The 18,523-nt window shown below is 40.5% G+C and overlaps 1 protein-coding gene across 1 annotated transcript; it reads right to left on the bottom strand.

Moving 5' to 3' along the window:
- Window positions 1-227: 227 nt before the first annotated feature.
- Window positions 228-18,293, bottom strand: LOC124283319 (carbohydrate sulfotransferase 15-like). Its single transcript, XM_046719353.1, has 9 exons — window positions 17,875-18,293; window positions 12,344-12,592; window positions 11,464-11,668; window positions 10,185-10,271; window positions 6,951-7,107; window positions 4,037-4,181; window positions 3,577-3,600; window positions 1,712-1,859; window positions 228-761 (listed from the first exon to the last, which is right to left on the bottom strand). Exons 1-9 carry the CDS (start codon window positions 17,887-17,889, stop codon window positions 589-591), a joined length of 1,203 nt encoding a protein of 400 aa, XP_046575309.1. The 5' UTR covers window positions 17,890-18,293; the 3' UTR covers window positions 228-588.
- Between the last annotated feature and the right edge of the window lie 230 nt (window positions 18,294-18,523).

Consider the following 18,523-nt stretch of genomic DNA (forward strand, 5'->3'; position numbering starts at 1 on the left):
TCTAATGCCCGAATTCCCGGAGATCACATTCAAGTGGCTTCCACAGCTATTACCAGATTCAATGAGGAACACATTCAAGTGGTTTCCACATCTTATGCCCGAATTCCCGGAGATCACATTCAAGTGGCTTCCACAGCTATTACCAGATTCCATGAGGAACACATTCAAGTGGTTTCCACATCTTATGCCCGAATTCCCGGAGATCACATTCAAGTGGCTTCCACAGCTATTACCAGATTCCATGATGAACACATTCAAGTGGTTTCCACATCTAATGCCCGAATTCTCGGAGATCACATTCAAGTGGCTTCCACAGCTATTACCAGATTCCATGAGGAACACATTCAAGTGGTTTCCACATCTAATGCCCGAATTCCCGGAGATCACATTCAAGTGGCTTCCACAGCTATTACCAGATTCCATGAGGAACACATTCAAGTGGTTTCCACATCTAATGCCCGAATTCCTGAAGATCACATTCAAGTGGTTTCAACAGTAAATTCCCGAGTCCATGAACGCTGGTTGGAAGGAATATTTGTACACAAACAATCTTCTGGGTGTAGATCTCGGCATATTTTCACATCCTCATCATACACCTGTGTGTTTGCTGTCACCGATAAGTTTGGTGAGCTGAATGTTGTGGGGCCTGTAGAAGTCGTCCAGCAGGTGGCGCGTCTTGTCCATCATATGTACCCGTTTTGATCTTTTCTTTGACTTCGCCTCACGCTCCCGTTGGTCCATCACTGACCTCGGTAAAGGACCTACAATTTCATGGAAAGAAACCTTTCAAAATTTCTCACTAGTCCACAGGACCAGTGAGTGGACAATAATAAGTGGATATCGATACAAAATTCACTGGCCACCAGCACCCCTGCAAACTTATCATTTAGTGGTCCTGATGAATTTTTACTATCCAGGGACCACTGGACCAGCGGAAATTTCTACAAATGTATCACAAATGTTACCTAATTTAAATCAGATGTATGCTGTATCCCAAAACGGTTTGTTGCTTAACCATGAAATGCAGCTTTATCACAAGGCATGTACATACTGGGGGATTATACTTGGGGATAGAAACGAACTGCAATAAAGACGCCCGGATCAAGACTGAATTCTGATTTTCTTTGATTAAATGAAGCGTTGGCAGACGACAAACCTAGTGTCGCCCCTATTGCGTGTCTGGGTTTGTCTGTGGCAGACCACAAACCTAGTATCGCCCCTACTGGGTGTCTGGGTTTGTCTGTGGTAGACCACAAACCTAGTATCGCCCCTATTGCGTGTCTGGGTTTGTCTGTGGTAGACCACAAACCTAGTATCGCCCCTATTGCGTGTCTGGGTTTGTCTGTGGCAGACCACAAACCTAGTATCGCCCCTATTGGGTGTCTGGGTTTGTCTGTGGTAGACCACAAACCTAGTATCGCCCCTATTGCGTGTCTGGGTTTGTCTGTGGCAGACCACAAACCTAGTATCGCCCCTATTGCGTGTCTGGGTTTGTCTGTGGCAGACCACAAACCTAGTATCGCCGCTATTGCGTGTCTGGGTTTGTCATCACCATCCCGGGGAAGTGGAATACTATTCCAGGTGGCATTACAGCTTGCTAACTCACTACAGATAATAACCACGGGGTTCCATAATTGCACTGTCTAGCCAATAAACGAGAATGTGTATCATCTTAAATTTTTGACTTAATCGACAAATTGCAAAATCTTACTTAGACCAAGAAATTTGAATATCTTTGCGAAAACGTTGTAAAAATGATCTCGCATGTCCTCCATTTTGATGATAAGGATTTGATCACGTGGGAACACAGTCAGCCAATCCCTGATAAACACGTGGTACAGGCCTGTCACCAACTGGCACTGAAACAAGACACCAACACAATTGGAGCTGACACAAGTTTCATTATTCTCGGTAACTTGTAGATAACTCCACATTCGCCACTCCCAATATTAGTTATCTTTTATTGGATATATCTAGAAGCAATATCCGACTACATTGCATTGTGTTCTACGAACACTAGAGAACCTACTTCAACTCAAGAATCTAATATATACTCAGCAGCAAAAAAACCCCGTCAGTACGAATTTAAAATTAGATAGGCACTGTAATCAAATCATTACAGAAATGAACATAATAAGCGGATCAAAAACATTTTTTGTGTACAATATCTTGACACATCAATGAATAACTCAGCACAATTTCAAGACATTACGTGAACGTTTCAGACTCTTGACTTCAGTATCTAGTGTGACCACCACGAGCGGCAATAACTGCAGCACAGCGTCTATGCATGGAGTGCACCAATAGATAGATGAAGGCCATTGGCACCTGGAACCACACTCTGAGAAAGGCCTGGCGCAATAAATCGTCTGTGTTCGGCCTTGGTATGACATTATTCAGCCTCCTCTGAATTTCATCCCAAAGATGTTCAATTGGGTTTAAATCAGGACTGAGGGCTGGCCACTGCATAATGTTGACACCTTTCTGCTGTAGGAAGTCTTGTGTAGCTCTGGCAGTATGGGCCCGGGCGTTATCATGCAGGAAAATCTTGTTCCGGTGACGTGCGAAATGTGGTATGACGTGGGGTCTGAGAGCTTGGTCGCTGTGATGCCGCCTCCTCTCCCTGGACCACAGTTCTGGAACACCACAGGACCCACTCTCTGGTTCAGGCCTATTCCACCCCATACCATGATGTTTGCACCTCCCCATGAGTCTCTTTCCATAACACATTGGTCTGAGTAACGCTGGCCACGTCGTCGCCAAATTCTTGCTCTGCCATCTGCAGTTGATACGCAGTACCGACTCCCATCTGTGAACAGAATTGTTCTCCATTGCCCGTATCGCCAGATTTGGTGTTGTAGGGCAAACTGTAGACGTTCACGCCGATGACGATGGGTGAGGATAGGTCCACGGTAAGGTCTACGGCAATGGAGGTTCCCGTTGTTAAGACGTTGGCGTAGTGTATCAGTACTGATTGGTCTTCCGTGTGTTCCAACTGTCTAGCGTGCTGTTTCGGATGCCTGCATGAAGGGATTCTGTACATGCTGTCGCACAACATGGCGGTCTTGTCGTCTTGTGGTCACCCTTGGTCTGCCAGTACGGGGGCGATCACTTGTGGTGTTGGTGGCCCAGAAACATTGCTGCAGCCTGTAGATGGTCCGAACGTTGACCTGGAAGTGATTGGCAACGGCTTGTGCAGTGTGGCCAGCTTCAAGTCTTCCTAGCGCCTGGTTCCTCTGAACTGTCGTGAGTCGCGGCATCCTGCTGACGTTGTAATGTGAATGTTTCAACCAGGTTTGGGGGTGCATTTTGTAGGGCTGGTCCTTGTGAACAGCACGTGCAGCATGAGTTGCATGAAAAACATGGAGAACACCGTACCATCTCCGAGATCAGGTTGCGTTTTTGAGACCATTTCCTGGGTTCCATTCTGAGTTTAGGAAGTAATGATGTCAAAAATATACAATCAAAACATTAAATGAGTTTACAGTTGTCCGTTTCTGCGAAGGAAAATTCTAAACTGACGTTTCTTTTGCTGCTTAGTATATATGTCAATGCAACCTTCACACTCATACTCACGTGATGCCCTTGAGACGCGCTCGTCTGAAAACAAGGGTATTAAATCAGCACGAGTGATTGTATTTGACATGCGATGGAAACAGGGAAAGTGTTCTGAACTAGAGCTCCGCCGATTCGTTGTGTGGACTCTGTTTCTCCGACGTGAAAATGAGATGATAATGTTTCTTGCCTAAAAGCTAATGATTTTTACGGACTTCCCAATTTTCAGGAGAGCGAGGAATGTGATATATGAATGTTCCTGGGATCTTGTTATGGTTGAGGTCAACCTAGGCTATGATTACATACCGTGGAATCGGTGTAAACATGACGTTAACTAATGCAAATGTATTAAGGTATTTGGCTTAATAAGCCAAAATGTGGTTTCTTTAGGGTTTTTTTTTTTAAGGAAAGCCAAATTAAATTAACCATTTCATTCGTCACATCAAATAGGAAAGTAAACTACTTTTGAGAAATAACTTACCCTCAGCGTCTCATTGTAGGCGCATGCTCTGTATGAGGTCCTGGCAAAACAGTCAGTATACATCCGGGTCTGCTTCACCATACTCTCGTGGAAGTGCTCGGCCGACCCTGTGCCGGGGTCGAAGTGGTTGTACGCAGATATCATTCTGGTAGAAAAATACAAACTAAGTGAGTGAATATTGATAAACTGTAACATGTATTAGCCGGAAAATATTCGTACCGTTGTACGCCATCAGCTACCCAGACAGCAATCAGACCACAAGACCACCTATTCCGTTTTGATCGATTTGTATGAATATCAGTGAATGAGTGAGTTTGGTTTTACGCAGCCTTTAGCAATATTCCAGCAATATCAGGGCGGGGGACACCAGAAATGGGCTTCACACATTGTACCCATGTGAGGAATCGAACCCAGATCTTCGGCGTTACGAGCGAACGCTTTAACCACTGGGCTACCCGACCGCCCCGTATGAATATCAAGAGTAACTCTTTTACGAAAAAGGTAAAACTGGTTTACTATTAAAACTGTTTTGTGACGTGTATTTAAAACCGTAATTCAAAACGCACTGTTACAGCTGTATGACAGCAGCCTGTAAATTTGGACCTGGCCAGAATTTGACTATGTGGCTGAATGGCAACTTACACTCCCATGCTGACAGATACCAGGCGCGCAGCAAGCCAATTATTTCGTGTAAGCCCATAGGTTGCAAAGCTTTATATTTAGATAGTATTGAGAACTTGCCCAACCTTTTTAGCAACAATCATGTGTAAGACCGGACTTTTTTTTATAATGGTAGTATGCCTTCTACGGGTACTCGAGTACTCGACCACGAGTCGGGTTCAGCTGGGCTCAAGTCCATTTTCTAGGACTCGAGGACTCGATTTCCATGAGGGAATTCTTATGCATTCAAACGTTCTCAAAATGAATATATACAGTATATATACAATTCGCAAAAATATACACAATAATTACATGCACAAAACGAATGATGGTTACACACATATACACAATAAACTGACATGATACAATACAGTTAACCACATAGGTCAAAAGGCTGAATAATTCTAGTAGTAATCATGATGATGATTCAAAATTCACGAATATTGGATGGGATGAAAGACTGTCGAAAGCGGCGTCCAGAAGGAAGTAGTTCAAAATGGTGAGATACGCTATAGGAAGTATCAAATCTAATTTTAGCTGCCTTTTTGACAATATGACGCTCATAGATAAAGGGAATATACTCGAAAGAATCTCCAGCAAGTTTGCTGGCAGTATTAACAATTTTGAAAAAAGTGTATTTTTGTTGCGAGCAAAACATAGCAGCATACCAACATAGAAAATTGTAGGTCAACACCCTTTTAATAAGGTTTGATAAAAAACCGGTCATTATGGTTTTGTCAATAGAAACGTTTCCTAAGTGGCGAAGGAAATATGTCGTGTTGCTCCTTTTTCTAAATGTGATGGATAAGTTTTGAAAACGAAAGTTTTCAATCTGAAATGACATTGATATATTTGTTTATGGACCACAACCACAAGGAACATTCCCAGTCATGAGTGCTGATAACTCCACTCTACTCACTGATCGTGAGAACATCTTGGAAAGATGGGCAGAGCACTTCGACTCTGTCCTCAACAGACCTTCATCCATCAATGATGAAGCCATAACTCACCTTCCGCAAATCACTATAAATGAGACCATGGACACAACACCCTCCATTGAAGAAGTAAGAAAGGCAATCAAGCAGCTTTTATTTTGCAAATCCCCAGGCTCAGACAGTATCCCAGCAGTAATATACAAAGCTGGTGGAGAAACTCTGATACAAAAACTACTGGAAGTCCTAGCATCATGCTGGGGCAAGGGTGAACTACCGCGGGAATTCAAAGAGGCATCAGTTGTTCACATATACAAGAGAAGGTGAAACACACACGTCTGTGACAATCACAGGGGGATCTCCCCTTCTGAGCATAGCGGGAAAGATTCTCGCAAGAGTCCTACTAAACCGTCTCATACTGCACCTCGATGATGGCCTGTTACCAGAAAGCCAATGTGGTTTCCGAGCTAATAGAGGTACTGCAGACATGATGTTTGCAGCCCGACAATTACAGGAAAAGTGCCAAGAACAGTACCAAGGCCTATACACAACATTTGTGGGCCTGACAAAAGCATTCGACACTGTCAGTAGAGAAGGTCTGTGGAAGATCATGGTCAAGTTTGGATGTCCAGAACGCTTCATCACAATGGTGCGCCAATTTCACAATGGAATGATGGCTCGTGTCCTTGATGATGGAGAGACATCACACGACTTTAAGTCACCAACAGAGTCAAGCAATGCTGTGTGCTGGCACCTACATTATTCAGCATGATGTTCTCTGCTATGCTGACTGATGCGTTCAGCCAAGAGGATTCAGGTATAAGCATCAGATACCAGACCGATGAAAACTTTTCAACCTTCGGCGCCTGCACAATGAAAGCCATACTAGTACTATTGAGGGCTTGACGTCATTCACATACATGTTGATGGAAAAACAATCATCACTGAAAGAAAGACGCTCTTCAAATTTATGATATGTAGAATAACATGTTTACTGTACATGGTAATGCTTTGTTATCAAAGGATATTGTAGTCATTATGATTCAAAGAAGGATTTCCATTTTTAAATGGTTCTGATAACGTGTTTGTAGGTATTTTTGGCAAGAATTAGAAAAAAAAATGTTTCAGCAAAAATCATGTGTAAGCCCGAGCTTTTTTTATATGATGATAGCTACGTGCCTGGATACGGGTAAAGAAAAGAAATGACCTACAAGTTGCAGGTTAGAGATCACTAGGCTAGTACCCTGGCTTGGTTGCGCTGCACAACAGTGCAGTCATCGTACTAGTCACAGAAGTCAAGAGAGGTGTGCTGTCTGTCTCACCTCTCTGTTGGGTCCCTGAACATGATGATGACTCTGGCCAGGGGGTTGAGGTGGTGGACATAATGGGGTATAAGGACACGTGGTTCGGAGCAGTAGTAGTTCCCTGGCAGGTTGGCCCAGAAGTGGTTCCGCCATACTGTTGAGGCCGACCCGTCACCTTGACATAAGAAACGGAACATAGAACAACACACGGAACAACACCTTACCCTCAAACGTTGTTTCTCTGTTGTTGAGAAATGTAGGGTAGCCTAATGTTTGATTGTTCTTCTCTCTTCGAATACCTAGGTTCGATTCCAACATGAATACAATGTGTGAAGCCTATGTCAGGCGTGGCAAGCCATATATTTGCTGCAATTGTTGTATCCAGTTGTTTTTTTCAGAAAATCGGCCATTTTGTTTTTATGACGTCATCACACCAGAGTGTGACCTTTGTGTAACCTAATCGATTTGGACAGTGAGTTTTTAACCCTTAAGACCCCTTTGGGATGAGTCCCATTCCGGAGGGCATCACATGACCTTTATTATGTGACCTCATTTTAGGTGTAAAAATCACCTTGTTTTTCACACAACTTCACTTGCACTACCTCTGGAATCACTGTGATCTTCTGAAAGCTATAGTAAATGTGGAACCTGTGGCCAACTTACTGGGGTATCCTGAATCAGTACAGTAGAGCTTACATAATGGTAAGTCATTTTCTTCACATATAGAAATCAGAAACTAGATACACGTATTCTGTGTGTTTTCCACGAATTTTCATAATTTGACAGCATGCATTAGGGCTTCAACGAGTGCCATTTTCTTGGACTCGAGTACTCGAGGGGTGAGACTCGACTCGGACCCGAGTACTCGAAATTCGTACCTTTCAAACAAACGATAGCGTAACCGGCATGACATGTGTTCCGATCACACAAGTGAACACTTACTTCTTTCCGACTTCATATCGTCGTGTGACTAACATTTCCTATTGGTCAGAATCAGTATTTGAATGTTTACTTGCTGCCAAATTATTTTTTTTCATCGTACTGGTTGTACTGCCTGCATAACGCAGTGATAAACCGCACAGGCGGCATTTGGTTATTTTTCTCTTTTCACTATCCAGATCAAGACACGCCCATACATTTGATTTTTTATCCTTCTCCATGTCTGTTAAGATAGTTACCTAATCATTTTAAGAAGTGAAATCTCAAACGATGTATAATATTTACTCTCATCTGCAGACTTGCTACAACTAATACCATACAGCCACACCTTGTGAGGAGTAAACTACTTAATCTAAGCGTTAATAAAAACATTATCAGATGGGTTACAGAATTCAGGGTACATAGAACTCAGTATGTCAGTGTCAATGGCTATCAATCTTCTTTCCTCTCAACCTCTACTAGAGCTCCACAGGACTGTGTTCTTTCATCCGTACTCTTCGTTTTGTATACCAATGACTGTTACTTGTCATTAAATGACTTGTTTACAGTGAAATTCGCAGATGACGCCACTGTTACTGGCCTAATTTCTTATTCTGAACCTTATTATCGTCAAGGCATTGACAAAACCGTAATGACAGTTTTTATCAAACCTTTATTCAAAGTGTGTTGATCTACAATTTTCTATGTTGGTATGGGGTCTGTCTGATCGCAACAAAAACAAACTTTTCAAAATTGTTAATACTGCCGGCAAAATTTCGAGTATATTCCCTTTATCTATGAGCGCCAGATTGTCAAAAAGGCAACTAAAATTAGATTTGATAGTTAACATATTTTATCTCACCATTTTGAAGTACTTCTTTCTGGACGCTGCTGTTGATTACTTTCACTCAAAACAAACAGAGCTCGACAGTCTTTCATACCATCAAGTATTCGTGAATGCAACAAATATTTTGAATTATCACCATGTGATAACAACTAGAATTATTCAGCCTCTTTACCTATGTGGTTATTTGAATTATATCATGTCAGTTTTATTGTGTAAATAGCTTTCGTTTTGTGCATGTAATTATTGTGTATATTTTTGTGAATTGTGTACATATTCATTTTGAGACAGTTTGGGTGTATAAGAATTTCCTCCAGCACATGGCAGACAGTCTGTCAACGTAACCCAATAAATCGCGTTATCTCCCCTATTTCACTGAATCAGTGACTACCTTGATACGCCCAATTCTTAACACCAGGGGGTCTCTACCTCTTTATACAGAACATACTATTATCCGTCACATGATGTTTACACAAGTATGACATAAAAGACGAGTTGTGCTTCATTACAGATCAAACAAACGTTGATCACGTAAATTTGACATTTGTAATTGTATAGTTACTTGTACAACCACAGACGATCACAGTGATTATGTCGAAGGGTGTTCATATCGGAGGAGTCCATCATGACAGAGGTAGTGCAAGTGAAGTTGTGTGAAAAACAAGGTGATTTTTATACCCAAAATGAGGTCACATAACAAAGGTCATGTGATGCCCTCCGGAAGGGGACTCATCCCAAAAGGGGCTTAAGGGTTAAAAACTCACTGTCCAAATCGATTAGGTTACACAAAGGTCACACACTTGTGTGATGACATCATAAAAACAAAATGGCCGATTTTCTGCGAAACCCCCCTGGATACAACATGCGATATTGCTAAAACAAGGCAAAGTCATATCACTGGAATATTGCTGAGTGCGGAGTTACACAACAACCAAGATCTACGAACAAAACATCTGGTATTCAGTGATCAGATGAAACACTGATCATCTGACGGTATATATTTCTCAACGTTAAGAGGCTTCGGTAACCACGGTGTTGAACATCAAGCTTTAAGAGACAGTGCTCAGATCAGGACGATATTACAGCACAACCCCTGGGCACACAGACGTGTGAAACATCAGAGTGAAAGCCAGGGTTCTTCAGAACGTACAGATAATTACACACTACATAGACTCCCTGAAATATACCGTATATTACTCATATAATGAATGCTGATTTGTCTGTAAATAATCGAGCCATGCAAACTATTGGATGATAACATCAACAAGGCTCTTTCCTGGAACATGTTCATCCATGTTACTCCTGTAACCCATCAATGAGGGCACAGATTACCCCAAACATCCATTGTTTCTAAAAGTCGACTATATTAATTTGGGTATCCACATCCTTTGTACTTTTCATCGAACCAGGGCAGAGTGGATGATTTCTAATTCTACAAATCCACTTCTTGCTCATCACTTAACAATGACAACCATATCATATAGCTGTACCTGTGATCTGGTGGTGGAACTGTTTCGCCTCTATCTCTCTGGCAGCAGGAGCGAACACTTCCAGGTAGGCTAGAATGTGGGACTGATCTGGAAGGATGAAGTTATGTACACTATTAGGTCATCCTTTTATCTTGATTATACTCTTGAGTTCATTTAAACTCCGAAAGGACACGTACAGTACACCAATATACATCTACACCTGTAACATAGTTAAACATCGCCCTTTCTTCATTTTCATATTTACCTTATTGATATGATCCTTTTGGAAATGTCCATATAAGACATTTATACTTTCTGACACGTATGTTATGTTTGGGATTATAATAACTCTGCAAAGCACTGATTCCATAACTGTTGTGGGTTGTCCAAACAGGAATTAGAACCCACATTTGTAGAGCGATCTGCTGATCTACTGATCTGCAGCAGGTACGATCCCCTGACGAGTGATCTACCGATGTTCACTCACAGGTGTTCAGCAGGTGGATCTTCTCTGATGTCCCCCTGGATCTCCTCTGATGTCCTGAGAAGCTGGATCTGCACCCATGGCAGAAACTGGATCTGCACCGATGGCCTGGAGAAATCTGCACCCATGCCTGAAACTGAATTCACTTGATCACCTAGAGAGTGTCTCCTCTGATGTCCTGGAGAAGCTGGATCTTCTGGCCTGATGTCCAACGAGAAGCTGGATCTGCACCCATGGCCTGGAGAAGCTGGATCTCCTCTGATGTCCTGGAGAAGCTGGATCTGCACCCATGGCCTGGAGAAACTGGATCTGCACCGATGTCCTGGAGAAGCTGGATCTGCACCGATGTCCTAGAGAAGCTGGATCTTCTCTGATGTCCTAGAGAAACTGGATCTGCACTGATGTCCTAGAGAAGCTGGATCTTCTCTGATGTCCTAGAGAAACTGGATCTGCACTGATGTCCTAGAGAAGCTGGGCCAGCCTGTAGAACACTAATGGCGCATCCAGCACAACGATCATTGAAATCCGCGGGTCACGATCTTTGCGATCCTTTTGGTAACAAATTAGCCGTAACAGACTCCAATAATGGACAAATAACATTAATGTACTGGAACTATTCAAACCGAGACCATGTTTGCGTTTTGCTCCCCAGACAATTCACAAACCCTATCCACAAAGCGTTCGCAGCATTACGTCATTCGTAAGCCAATGATGTAGTATAGATTTACGACAGGTCGTAGCGTTACGAACGCTTTGTGGATCCGGACCCTGCTTACATAATGGCACACTACTCAGACACAGTGAGGTAGGACTTACGTTTAAACCTTGTTTTTGATAACCAGTGAGATTCCTTGACTGCCGGTGCTGCTGTATCTGGATGACTGAAGATGGTTTGAAAGGCAAACGTCGTACCACATTTTGCAAAACCCGCTAAATAGAAATATGGCAGACATTTCAACTCGCCAGTATTGTGATTCCGCCAACATGGGTTCTTATACTCAGTCAGGAAGTCATGCTTCTTCTGAAACAAGGAAACACAGTGGCTGTTGGCTGCTGATACATATACTGGTGATATTTGTAATACACCGAATCCAAACTCTAAAAAAGATAAAAGCGCTACATTTTTCTCCTGATCAGTGTGCATCCTGGGAAGTATCCAACCTGTGAGGCCCTTAAAGGTAAACAGTCCCATTACCATGTCTTATATGTCATATAGCATTTCGGATACAATGTCGGTAGACTGTATAAGTGGTTTACTTGTAATTGAAATTGGAGTAGATGATGATGTAATGGTCAGCAATATTTCGGCTACATTACTGAAATCTGTGAATAATCAATTCTGTGACAGGGACACGGGCTCATAGCATGATCAATTTTCCATGCGTGCTGATAAGTAACTTAGACCGAAATAACTAAACTACCTCCCCACTTTAAACCATCTCAGCTTTATCTCCAGAAATACATAAATAAAGTAACTAAATAACTACGGGAATAACAAATACATGTACATGACTGACCTAAACATATGTTTGTTAAATCTAAATGTGTAGGGGTGTTTGGGGTAGCTAAGGGAAAGCACCAGAAGACGCACTAACTCATTCATTCACTCACTCACTCACTCTGAAGTCGGTTATGATACTATTATTAACTTTTTAAAATAAACATTCGCTGTCAGGACTGAGTAAGCAGCTATTACTATTCTGAGCAAGTCATGAATCTTGAATTTCTCCATTGCTTCTTTGTCGACGTCTGGTGCCAGACTGTCCCGAGAGCAAGAATCACGTGAGCCAATGTCGGAATGATTGAGCAGCTTGTCCGCTTTATCCATTCCGCCATTCAAGCCATACGGCGGGACCACTCCTAACATCCTCAGCTGGCGGCATGTATACAACACCACAGCAACTGCGAGACAGGTCATTATGCATTTTCGGCGTTTTCTCCGATTCTGAAAGAAGGGCAAAATACATTATAGTGTGCAGGGGAGAAAGGGAGAGGAAAATGTAATCCGTCTGTTACCATTTCCCGTCTGTATTTGTACATTACCATTTCCTATATATTTCTATATTACCATTTCCGGTCTATATTTGTACATTACCATTTCCTATATATTTCTATATTACCATTTCCGGTCTATATTTGTACATTACCATTTCCTATATACTTCTATATTACTGTTTCCGGTCTATATTTGTACATTACCATTTCCTATATATTTCTATATTACCGTTCCGGTCTATATCTGTACATTACCATTTCCTATATATTTCTATATTACCATTTCCGGTCTATATTTGTACATTACCATTTCCTATATATTTCTATATTACCGTTTCTGGTCTATATTTGTACATTACCATTTCCTATATATTTCTATATTACCATTTCAGGTCTATATTTGTACATTACCATTTCCTATATACTTCTATATTACCGTTCCGGTCTATATCTGTACATTACCATTTACGATATATAGTTCTACGTTACCGTTTCCGGTCCATGACTCTACGGTAAGGTTTCCGGTCCATGTCTCTACATTAAGGTTGCCGGTCCATGTCTCTATATTACCTGTCCATGTCTCTATATTACCTGTCCATGTCTCTACGTTACCGTTTCCGGTCCATGTCTCTATATTACCTGTCCATGTCTCTATATTACCTGTCCATGTCTCTACGTTACCGTTTCCGGTCCATGTCTCTATATTACCTGTCCATGTCTCTATATTACCTGTCCATGTCTCTACGTTACCGGTCCATGTCTCTACGTTAAGGTTTCCGATCCATGTCTCTATATTACCTGTCCTCTACGTTAAGGTTTCCGGTCCATGTCTCTACGTTACCGTTTCCGGTCCATGTCTCTACGTTAAGGTTTCCGGTCCATGTCTCTATATTACCTGTCCATGTCTCTACGTTAAGGTTTCCGATCCATGTCTCTACGTTAAGGTTTCCGATCCATGTCTCTATATTACCTGTCCATGTCTCTATATTACCTGTCCTTGTTTCTACGTTAAGGTTTCCGGTCCATGTCTCTACGTTACCGTTTCCGGTCCATGTCTCTACGTTAAGGTTTCCGGTCCATGTCTCTATATTACCTGTCCATGTCTCTATATTACCTGTCCATGTCTCTACATTACCGTTTCCGGGCCATGTCTCTACGTTACCGTCCCTCTCTGTCTCTATATTTCTGCATTCTATATTTCTGCATTGATATTAGTTGTTTGTTACTGTTTGACTGATATGCATAAAAACCTATTGGTCAAACAATGGTTGTTTGGAAGCTTCCGTTTGAAATTATTTTTTTTCAGACGATTTTCCCGATAGTTCATCTTTAATTTCGGTTTCATCGCTTTTTCATCAATATTAATTTCAAGAATTTATCATATAAGCAAAGGATAGCATTACGCACCGTATCAAGTGTATATATCAAATTTAAACCGTGTGACACAGGCCTTGAATCGAATATTATAGTCACATGGTATAAATTCGAGTTAAAGAGGGCTATTAGTCTGTGAGGCGACCTGCACATCGCGTTGGGCAAGGAAAACCCGTGGTTGGCAAAATTAGCAAAGAAATATCATCCTGGTATTATACAGGTGAATTAAGATCAGGAAAGGGGAAATCCCTTCTCAGAAACTACAACACCTAAACAAATCAATTCAAAATAAACAGAATTTGTCAAATTTAAAATAATTTACTGTGGATATTCTTCTCTGAAACCAAAACGTTTAGAGGTCCGAAATCAAATAGAGATGTGTACACAAATGAAGTAACACGTTTCCTAAAAATGCGTATGGATCTACCTCTCACAACCCAGAGAACCCCAGGAAAACTGATGATGGATACAATAGTAACTTCTTCATAACCATATATATGAAGAAAGGTCAAGCTGACCTGGATTTTGTAGCGCGTGAGCATGAGTAAGATATTTGTTTATTACACCAGGGCATACATGATTGCATGTGGGGGGAAATGACATACAGAAATTTGTATTATTTCACATCCGAATGAAAGTTCAGCGTAGGCGGGAGACGGAAACACAGAAAAAAGGATAGCTTTACTTGATGGATTACAAGATAGTGGAATGTGCTCAATAACCTTGGCGCTTGTGTATAGGATCGACGTGTAATAAGTTAACCTGTCCGTCCTTCCTACTAGGATTGACCGCCTCCGTGGTGAGAGGAAGGTTGCGGGTTCGATCCCCAGCCGCGTCATACCAAACGACGTTAAAATATGTACTTTTTGTTCCCTGCCTGGCGCTCGACATTAATGGGTAAAACAAGCACTGGTCGGCTCGGAGTATAATGTGTCTGAGTTGGGCATTCATGCTTACCTGCGGCATGATATCTCAGTGAGATAGCACTATAAAACAGCTTCAGTCTGGGCTAGTACAAGAAGCCGCACATACACACGCATGCATGTCGTCATATGAGCGAAATATTCTTAAGCACGACGTTAAACCCCATTTCACTTCACCTCACCTCCTACTATGATTAATGACTGTCATTCCATACGCATGCATGTCCTTATCGAGTTATCCATTCATACGCAGCATATCAATATCAATCAATGTGTTGATACCTAGGAAACAGATGCTACATGCACGTTGCTAATGCTGTGCTTGGTCATGATGTAGCTTGTTATACAGTGAATGGTGTGTAGCTTGAGTTAATTGTCCCAGCCTGTGACACCTAGTGACCAATGGCAGCACTTATGAAATCCTTTCAAGACATTTATTCTCAAAACCACCAACGGTAGTACAAGACCATATTTTACACAATATTCACAACTCTGTACAAAATTCCATATGGTGAAAAGCAGACGCACTCAATACGTGTATGACATAAAACATTACTGATATAATACATGTATGACATATACCATCACTGATAGATATACTTGTATGGCATATAACATCACTGATATAAATACTTGTATGGCATGTAAAATACTGATATTAATACTTGTATGGCATGTACAATCACTCATATAAATACTTGTATGACATGTAAATCACTGATGTAAATACTTGTATAACACTTAACATCACTAATATAAATACTTGTATGACATGTAAATCACTGATGTAAATACTTGTATAACACTTAACATCACTAATATAAATACTTGTATGACATGTAAATCACTGATGTAAATACTTGTATAACACTTAACATCACTAATATAAATACTTGTATGACATGTAAAATCACTGATGTAAATACTTGTATAACACTTAACATCACTAATATATATACTTGTATGACATGTAAATCACTGATGTAAATACTTGTATAACACTTAACATCACTAATATAAATACTTGTATGACATGTAAATCACTGATGTAAATACTTGTATAACACTTAACATCACTAATATATATACTTGTATGACATGTAAATCACTGATGTAAATACTTGTATAACACTTAACATCACTAATATATATACTTGTATGACATGTAAATCACTGATGTAAATACTTGTATAACACTTAACATCACTAATATATATACTTGTATGACATGTAAATCACTGATGTAAATACTTGTATAACACTTAACATCACTAATATATATACTTGTATGACATGTAAATCACTGATGTAAATACTTGTATAACACTTAACATCACTAATATATATACTTGTATGACATGTACAATCACTAATATATATACTTGTATGACATGTAAATCACTGATGTAAATACTTGTATAACACTTAACATCACTAATATATATACTTGTATGACATGTAAATCACTGATGTAAATACTTGTATAACACTTAACATCACTAATATATATACTTGTATGACATGTAAATCACTGATGTAAATACTTGTATAACACTTAACATCACTAATATATATACTTGTATGACATGTAAATCACTGATGTAAATACTTGTATAACACTTAACATCACTAATATATATACTTGTATGACATGTACAATCACTAATATATATACTTGTATGACATGTAAATCACTGATGTAAATACTTGTATAACACTTAACATCACTAATATATATACTTGTATGACATGTAAAATCATGATAGGACGCCTGATTAGTCGTTCAGGCTAAAGTCATATAAATTATAAAGTCATATAATATAGGCTAAACTGGGTTTGTCGTAACATCATTCAACTGGATTAACGGAAGGGTTGATCGTGCTATTGCCCCACAGCATAGACCGATGCTCATAACATCAGTCACTGGTTGATCTGATCCAGACAGGAACATTTACTGGTCGCAGAATAGGGTTTGAGTAACAAACAAAATATTGCTGCCCATGTAATAATTGATAAAACATGTCGCTGTCAACTTTAAGCGGACATTTACTTGTACCACTTACTGATATAAATTACTCGTAATGGTTCATGTACTTGAGTCAACATATTCAATATGTTTCTGTGTAATGTAACTGACGCGTAATAAGTACGATCTATTGTGTACAACAATGGCCAGAAGTCGATAAATAGAGAATACATTTGTCAGTCATTCGAACTTCAATGAATGAACACTTTGTGCAAGGCTATCTGAACAGTCAGATTAGCACAGCAGGAACAATAAAATGTTTCAAAGCAAATCACATTTTGATTCTACTCCTGCTAACAAATGTGATCGGTTATTAATGACGATGTGATATGTCTTTGTAAATTGTTTTCATGACCCTCCCAATCAAAGCAAGTGCAAATTCATTTTATATTTTAGATATGAAATGCCCATGTCTACGGCCCTCCCCTAATATGTGTGTTGTTTTCAGGACCCTCCCCATGAGAGTGTCATACATTTTGGTGACCCACCCCTGATGTCCTCTGAGCCATCCACTTCTATATGACCGGTCGCTGAGGTCTGATTACACTATAACGTAAGATTTAACGGTTACAGCCATCAATATTTGTGTGTGCGTGTTAGTAGTTGAAAACTGCAGCTATATGTATATAACACATTCTGGATCAGTGAACGACATCATGAGCATCGAGCGTTGCTATTTGGATACGATGACAGGGATCACCAAGACCACAAGTCTACCCACTAAACATCGTGTTTCACCTCTTGTGACAAGCACGGACTGCTGAAGACCAATTCCAACCCGGATTTCCAAGGGTTAACAACCATCACCTGATTAGGATGAGCTATACAACAGGATTTAACAGCTTGATAGATCAATTTGCTTACATCTCTATGTGTTCCTTGATATAGGATTGAGTTAGTAAAACATACCTTACAGCACGCCATGCCTCCCCTCAGTCTACAGGGCAGACAAACATGTCGGTCTGCACAGCTTGGTGTAGTGTTGGTTCGTCGATATGTGCTCACATTCAGGTAGGTCTGATCAATGCCTGCCTCTACACTGGGAAACACATGTTCCCATAGTCATGGCTGTTCAGTCAAAATATATTGTTTGATTGTTGGTTTTCACTGCCCGTCATCGCGTTCCTGTTAACTTTATCGATCGTACAAAAGGTTATTAACAGTTAATAACGGTGTAATGAGATTTCCAGATGGTGAATATACAGTAGGTATAGGGATACAAGGTAGGACCTTTATAAAGATAGGTAAATCAGTGAATGTGACTATATGTAACGTCGTTTTGAACATATTGAGAGCACCACGTGATGCAGGTCGCAGACTTTTAGTTTTAATGAATCTTCCGACACTAATAAACCCGGTTACAGTCCGGGTGAATCTAGGATTCCAATCCAGGATTGCTGGGTACCTTGTCTGAGAGTCGCAAAGCATATATATAATGCATACACAGAGACTGATGTTGGTGTTATTGGATGGGTACGATTAGAAATGCTGGTCTAATTGTGTCATCTAGATTCCTATTTCAAATGCAGGATAGCAGTCCAAAGCCATACATAGATGT

This window comes from Haliotis rubra, unplaced genomic scaffold (assembly GCF_003918875.1).
Source record: "Haliotis rubra isolate DU_JTF1 unplaced genomic scaffold, ASM391887v1 Scf313, whole genome shotgun sequence".
Taxonomy (NCBI): Eukaryota; Metazoa; Mollusca; class Gastropoda; order Lepetellida; family Haliotidae; genus Haliotis; species Haliotis rubra.